The sequence below is a fragment of the Poromitra crassiceps genome (assembly GCF_964638095.1).
Source record: "Poromitra crassiceps genome assembly, chromosome: 17".
Taxonomy (NCBI): Eukaryota; Metazoa; Chordata; class Actinopteri; order Beryciformes; family Melamphaidae; genus Poromitra; species Poromitra crassiceps.
Genome location: NC_139635.1, coordinates 19231475 through 19238974, shown reverse-complemented (window position 1 = coordinate 19238974; position 7500 = coordinate 19231475). Strand labels below are relative to the sequence as shown.

Genomic DNA, 7500 nt, shown 5'->3' with positions numbered 1-7500 from the left:
ATTCATATTAACAATCAGCTAATATAATATACCGCCGGGATGACATGTTTTTGTAGGCTTAGCCAGAAGTCCCTGCAGTTCCTGGTTCTTACCTGTAAAAGTCAATGGGATTTTTGCATGGGAGTTTTGGTTAAATGCGTGAAATGTCTGTGGTTAACAAACGTTCATGAAACAATGACATTTGTGTTCAGCAAGATCATCTTCACAAATGAGGAACACTTTTATGACTTTTGAAGCGTTTCCTGAAAATTGAAGGGGGAAAAGAAACGCGTTAAAAAACACCCACGCATTTACGCTTCGAAAAGTCATCAAAGTGCTCCTCGTTTGTGACGATTATCTTGCTGAACACAAACTTGACTTTTTCATAAACTTTTGTTAACCACAGACCTGATTTCATGCATTTAACCAAAATCCCCGTACAAAAATCCCATTGACTGTGCAGACAAAGAGCACGTAAGAGCCGGAACGTCCAGCTCTTCCAGACTCATTCCTGTATAGGGAGTAATTAAAGAGAGCCAAAGTGGAACGTCACTTCCTGCTTCAGCACTGTACCAGAGATTTTCATCCGCCATTTATTTTCCCATAGACGTTTCGTAAAATGCCAATAAAAATAATTTTACTTGTTCAAACCAAACGGTACACATATATTTAGAAACAGGAGACATCGCATGACATTTCACTCGGACCAAAACGTTAAAAAAAATGCGGGTTTGAAGAAACAATTTTTTCAATGTTGTTGTTTTTTGTTTTTGGTCCGAGTGAAATGTTCTATGCCGGTCTCTCCCGATTATAGCGTTAGCTGAAATCTTTGGTTTGAACCAGTAAAACTCTTTTTATAAACATTTTACAAAATGTCTATGGGAAAATAAATGGCGGATGAAAATCTCTGGTCCAGTGCTGAAGCAGGAAGTGATGTGTATAGGCCTCCACTGTATCACATGTGAAAGTGACGTCGCATTGGTAGCTAGCCACAACCTGTGGAACAGTTGTTACCGCTGAGTTTCATGCATGTGGGCCGTTGTGTCTGTAGGTGGGTCTGTGGTTGGCGGCCATGTTTGACTACCTGAAACACATCCCACGCTACCTCATCCCCTGTTACTTCGACGCCATCTTGGTAGCGACCTACACCACGGCCCTGGACGCGACCTTCAAACTCATGTCAAGGTATGGGCGTGTTTATCCGAGCTTCTTGCACACTATGACGCTGTCTTCATCCCGATTTTTTAGGACATTTGAATGAAGGAGATTCATGAGATTCCTACTAGGACGGCCTTGTACGTAGCAATTGAAAACCTTGAACAAGCATAAATGCACTGCCTTGCTGGAGCTTCTGACTTGAAATGTTCTCATGAAGACCAATAAAGGTGGAAAACAGATAGGAGGAATCTTTCTAATGTGAACGATTAAAGACCTATAAACTCTTTGAATAAATGAAGACTTTGGGCCTACCGGGACCAGGGGCCCAGTAGCTCAGGGGGCCCATGACCCAGAGCCTCTTCACAGGGCCACCGTGGATCTTGCCCAGGCCTGGGACCAAATGATCCCTTAGAGCCCCAACCCTTTATTTTTGACTAAATGTGCTATACGTTTATATACAATTAGAGGGTTATTGTGCGTTTGGCTTTAATTGAGTGTACCTGCTGTAAACCCTGTGTTACTGAGACAGGGTCCAAAATTCGCACCAGCCACCAGCCACATGTGGTTATGCAAGTGGCTGGTAGATCTGCTTCACTCATCTGCCCAAAAAAAACGATGGTAATCTATCGAGTGTCTGGTCAAATTTGAACATTCACTAGCCATTTGGCTACCCTGCAGGTGAAAGTATGTCTTAGTTATTATTCTGGCCTTAATCGTGCATACCGTTATGTGCCCCGCCTCTGGGCAATGATATACAGTAGTTATTTCTAGGATGGGTATCGTTTCATATTTTTCGATACCGGTGCTAAAACAATACTCCTAAAACGGTACCGGTGCCTAAACGGTGCCTGAAGCGGTACTTTAAAAAAAAGTTAAAGCAGATTTAAACCTATCTTTTATTGAAAGAGGCTGTAAAGAGGATTTCAAACAATCATTTGATGTGTTTAAGCCCTAGAATGTTAGTGAAGGTGCGTGCAGCAGCGCCCGTTTCGGACCACCGGAGGGCGGATATTTCACTCAGCAGCTCGGGCATGGCACCTAAATGAGGCACCTAAATCTGGGTTGCAATTCGGTACCGGTAGTATTGGTTGTAAAAGTACCGGTACCATATTGGTACCTTGTTTCGGTGCACAACCCTAGTTATTGCTACCTACCTAATCGCTAAAAAACATTCTGTTTTATTAGGCTTGAGCTTGACCTACCACACTGTTCTTTATCTGTCAACTTAATCTGAATAAGCCGTTTGTTTTGCCCATCGACTGCCAATGTACTTAATAAAGTAGTTCTGGAAAAGTGTTATCAGAGCATCTCTGTTCCTTTACCTCTCTGTCTGTCTGTCTGTCTGTCTGTCTGTCTGTCTGTCTCTCTGTATAGTTTCGTCCAGAACGGGTCTACGTTTGTGCGTCTCTTGGCTCTGGGTTCGGTTCAGATGTGCGGTGCTGGCCATTTCCCCGCCCTGCCCCCAGTGTCCGCGGCACTAGAGGACGTCCCGTACCGCCTCAGTTCACTCACAGACCAAAAGGAGCAGTGCTGCGTGTCGCTGGCCGCAGGTGACCCAGTGTGCTGTTACAAATACTTTGCCTGTGACCCAGTGTGCTGTTACAAATACTTTGCCTGTGACCCAGTGTGCTGTTACAAATACTTTGGAGATCAACATTTTCTGGAATCTGACCGGAATGATCTTTTTTTTTGGGGGGGGGGGAGTAATAATATACCAGTGGTGTGTCCAGAGAGGGGGACATCCGGGGACATTCCCGTTATGGGGACAGTGCCTGCCACAGAAAAAAGCACCAAATCTGCCGACTGTCCCTGGAAAGCAGGGACGTCTGTCAGTCCCAGTTGACACGTCCTTACTGCTAACGTTACCTTTGTAGATGCTCAATTGTAGTCAGAGAGAACAGATTTAGCTTGTACAGTATTCACTAATAATTGAATTGTATTCTTTGAATCTATCAGATTGCCTGATTGGCTGATTTAGCTTGTATATTCACTAATAATTGAATTGTATTCCATGAATCTATCAGATTGCCTGATTGGCTGATTTCTTTACGCAGGTCTTCCTCATTTCTCCTCTGGGATTTTCCGTTGTTGGGGCAGGGACACTTTCATCGCTCTGAGAGGACTGATGCTGCTCACTGGCAGACACTCGGAGGCACGGTAGGTGTTTGTGCGTGCACGTGTGTGCGCGCGTGTGTGTTTGTGCGTGCGCGCGTGTGTGTGTATGTGTGTGTGTGTGTGTGTGTGTGTGTGTGAACTGATTAAATGGTCAGTAGGTACATTCACCCATTCACACACCGATGGCGGCCAGCTGCCACACCATCAGGAGCAATTTGGGGTTCAGTGTCTTGCCCAAGGACACCTCGACATGCAGACTGGAGGAGCCGGGAATCGAACCACCAACCTCTTTCATCCAAAGCGATTAGTGACGACCCGCTCTACCTCCTGAGCTACAGCCGCCCCTGATTATAATGATTTTTCTGGGTTTCATTGAGTTCTTCAGTGTCCAATGATGGTCTAAATTCCATTTCAGAGGCCTTTCCACCCTGAAAAGAATAACAATAACAACAATGAACCCCCCCCCCCCCCCCTCCCTCCCCAGTATGAAAATAGTACAATTTCTTCAAAAGCCCACATTGGTCCACCCCATAGACTATAACTAAAAATATGAATGTAGCCACATGACGTTACGCATTGGTTTCAAACTCCAGTTTTTCCTACGACGGCATTTTGACGAAAATCGTATAATCTATATCTAATCATATCATCTATTTGACTCTAAACGGGAGCATAATCTACTAACTGAACATCAGGCTGTATTGAAGAAGACTTGAAACTAGCGATTGAGACCATCAACTCATCAGGAAAAAGTTCACTGAGGTCATAAATCAAGTGAGAATTAGGATAATTTTCCCTTTGACTTCTATATAATCGGACTTCTTTTTGCAGTCAGTGCAGAGGCCATTTGAGAGAATGCAGCTTCAAGGCACTTCCACATTGGCTTCATCTTTGCCCCTTTGGTCCAACCCTGATACAGCATAGAGTACCGCAGGAATGACTCAGAAGTAGCAAATCGCCACAATAGAGACACTGCGTAACGCGTCATCATTCAGAAGCCACGCCCAAGACGGGGGAAAACACAAAGCCCCCCCTCCAATCCTGGCCTTCTCCTATGTCGCGTGCATGGTTGCGTGTTGCACAAAAAGATCGTATATACGGAAGATGAACCCTCCAACTTACTTCCTTGACAGCTAGATCCACATTTTTCTTCTCGCCAATTCTCAACGGCTTCCTTGTTTTGCTCAGGAGTACAACAAAACTTTAACTGCCGATTTTTTACATTTGTTGTCTTCGCAGCCCACCACACAACAGCTTTTAGCTATGTTTAATTCAAGGAAAATTACGCTGGTGTGTGGAAATGAACGGAGCTTTTCCCCCATGATGGGCGTGGCCTATTTCATGCAGTGTCTCTATGTTGGTTGGTAAGGGCAAAAGGCTATGGGGCTATGCATGGAATAGGTTCTGTGGTTAACAAAGGTTTATGGGAGTCGAAGTTTGTGTCGTCACAAACGAGGACCGCTTTTATGACTTTTGAAGCATGAGGGGACATTCAGAGACCAAAAGCGTTTTTTTGGAGCTGCCAGCGTCTTTCTGCAATTCATTCTCTATGTAAGGACGCGCTAAACGTGCTCCTCTTTTAATGAACGCACCTGGTGTTTCAGCGCTGGTGGCGTCTGTTGTTTTTGCAGGAGCGCTGTGGGCGTTTTAAAGCTGAAAAAGTTGAACATTAGAGGAAAAGCGCCCTGATCGTCTTTTTCCACTCCTCCTACCTTCTCTCCTCCGGAGGGATTTTCAACCTCCGCCGCTGCCAGAATTCACAATAATCTGGCTTTCATGTTGACAGTGAACAACATCAAACAGACAAAACCAGCTGGCCTACCGTCCGTGTGGTCGTTGTCTCGTCAACTCTAGTGCGCGCGACTGCAGGGGAAAATAAAACGGAGCACTAAAAAACCGCTCCGTGCGCTGTGTTTTGTGCACAATGGAAGCGCTCTCAACATGATTTTCATAGCGTTCTGACTGAAAAAAAAACACTTTTGGTGTGTTTTTTTAAAACATGATTTTCAGAAAACTTCAAAAGTCATAAAATTGGTCCTGATTTGTGAAGATTATCCTGCTGAACACAAATGTCCACTCCCATAAACCTTTGTTAACCACGGGCCTTATTTCATGCATTTATTAATAACCAAAATCCCATTACCTTTTTTTCCTTACGAACCAACATGGCGGCAATTTCTGGGTAGGCCTACCAAAATACATTATCCTTGCAGTAATCTATTAACACGTTCACTGCCAATGGCGAGTTGACTCGTCAAAAAAAATCCAACGGTTGACTGCCAATGACGAGTTGAGACGTCAAAAAAAAAAAAAAAAAAATTGACGGTGCTACGTGGATCAATGCCCCCCACATCTCCTATAAAAAATATTGGAGCCGCCGAACGTGTACAACCCATTCCACCGACCCACTAAGTGGCGACAGTGCTCTCCATTCTAGAGGAAGGCAAGCAAAAAGCAGTGTGAGGAAGCCATTCTCATGAAAATGGATTGGCGAAAACGCTTTCGCAAAAGCTTCATCAAAGCTCTCAGAACCCCAAGAAACGAGCGAGCCCATTCCAGACTTGCCCAGCGGCCGCCAGCAGACAGGCACAGCAGCAGCAAAGCAGTGAGCCTGGTGACGCGAGGTTACAGCAGCAACAGAAACGAGCTTGTGACACGCCCGCTGCAGCCAAGAAGAACACACACGGAGGGATGAGTTTGAAGGAGAGGGGGGTTTCCTGCTGTTATGGAGGAAATTACTGTTCAAAACTATTGTTTAGATGTCTGACGTCTTACTGATGCCAAAAATGAATGGTTAAAGTGACTGTTCTATCGAATTTCACAAAAAGCCGTTTATCTCAGAATAAATTTTCAGACGCTGAAACCATGCTGTATTCAACTGCTAATGCTTACATAACTACTAACTCTACAAACTAACTCTTTTAGACAGAGAAAGCACACATTCTATTAGTTCTTTTGAGATATTGTGTGTTCACAAAATCCTAACAGAAACGAATCCTCGGCTCTTGAAAGATGAGCCAGAATCCTCAAAAAAACCCTCTGGCAGAAGCTAACTACAGTATTGAAAAACGGCTGGCAGTGAATGTGTTAACGGTCCCATTATCTGCTTTCCATAGTAACGTCATCCTGGCCTTTGCGTTTCCATAGTAACGTCATCCTGGCCCTTTGCGTTTCCATAGTAACATCATCCTGGCCTTTGCGGGGACCTTGCGCCACGGCTTGATCCCCAACCTGCTGGGTGAGGGTCGCTGTGCCAGGTACAACTGCCGCGACGCCGTGTGGTGGTGGCTGCAGTGCATCCAGGTACAACCACCTCAGATCAGATCCGTTACATCTGCCAAACATATTGTACATTTGAGTGATCACCACCTAATATGTGATCATGATATGCTGTGTTGTTTCCCTCAGGACTACACTACCCACGTTCCCCAGGGGCATGACATCCTGTGCTGCCCCGTCACACGCATGTACCCCGCTGATGACTGCGAACCCTCCAAACCAGGAGAGGTGGTATGTAACACACGCACACACACACACACACACACACACACACACACACACACACACACACACATACACACACACACACACACACACACACACACACACACACACACACACACACACACACACACACACACACACACACACACACATACTGCTCACCCAGCTCTGCGCCGATCAGCCACAACGCCGCTCCCTCACTCCGCTAGCTTAGCGTTAGCCAATTAGCCTGCGCACTGCAGCTAACGCATGCCTCAGATAAGAAAACTTTCTGTCCTTAACTTACAAGCTACCGGAAGTAGCTTTCCAACCATGATCATGCTGATTGGTTCAGTAGCATGCGAGATCAGCTGCGGACAGACAGATACGCCACGCCCGCACACACAACCAAACTCAGGATGCACTCCAGGCCACGCTCACACACATAACCAAACTCAGGATGCACTCCAGGCCACGCCCCCACACACACAACCAAACTCAGGATGCACTCCAGGCCACGCCCACACACGCAACCAAACTCAGGATGCACTCCAGGCCACGCCCCCACACACGCAACCAAACTCAGGATCCACTCCAGGCCACGCCCCCACACACACAACCAAACTCAGGATCCACTCCAGGCCACGCCCCCACACACGCAACCAAACTCAGGATCCACTCCAGGCCACGCCCCCACACACGCAACCAAACTCAGGATGCACTCCAGGCCACGCCCCCACACACGCAACCAAACTCAGGATGCAC

At 46.1% G+C, this 7500-nt stretch overlaps 1 protein-coding gene across 1 annotated transcript in view; it reads left to right on the top strand.

The window, feature by feature from the left end:
- The window catches only part of LOC310791721 (glycogen debranching enzyme-like), an 88130-nt gene that overhangs the window by 69272 nt on the left and 11358 nt on the right, over positions 1-7500 (top strand). Inside the window, exons 23-27 of the mRNA XM_083653375.1 lie at positions 1031-1164; positions 2512-2687; positions 3192-3294; positions 6432-6555; positions 6661-6762. Coding sequence (XP_083509501.1) covers positions 1031-1164; positions 2512-2687; positions 3192-3294; positions 6432-6555; positions 6661-6762 — 639 coding nt within the window. The remainder of the gene's footprint in view (positions 1-1030; positions 1165-2511; positions 2688-3191; positions 3295-6431; positions 6556-6660; positions 6763-7500) is intronic.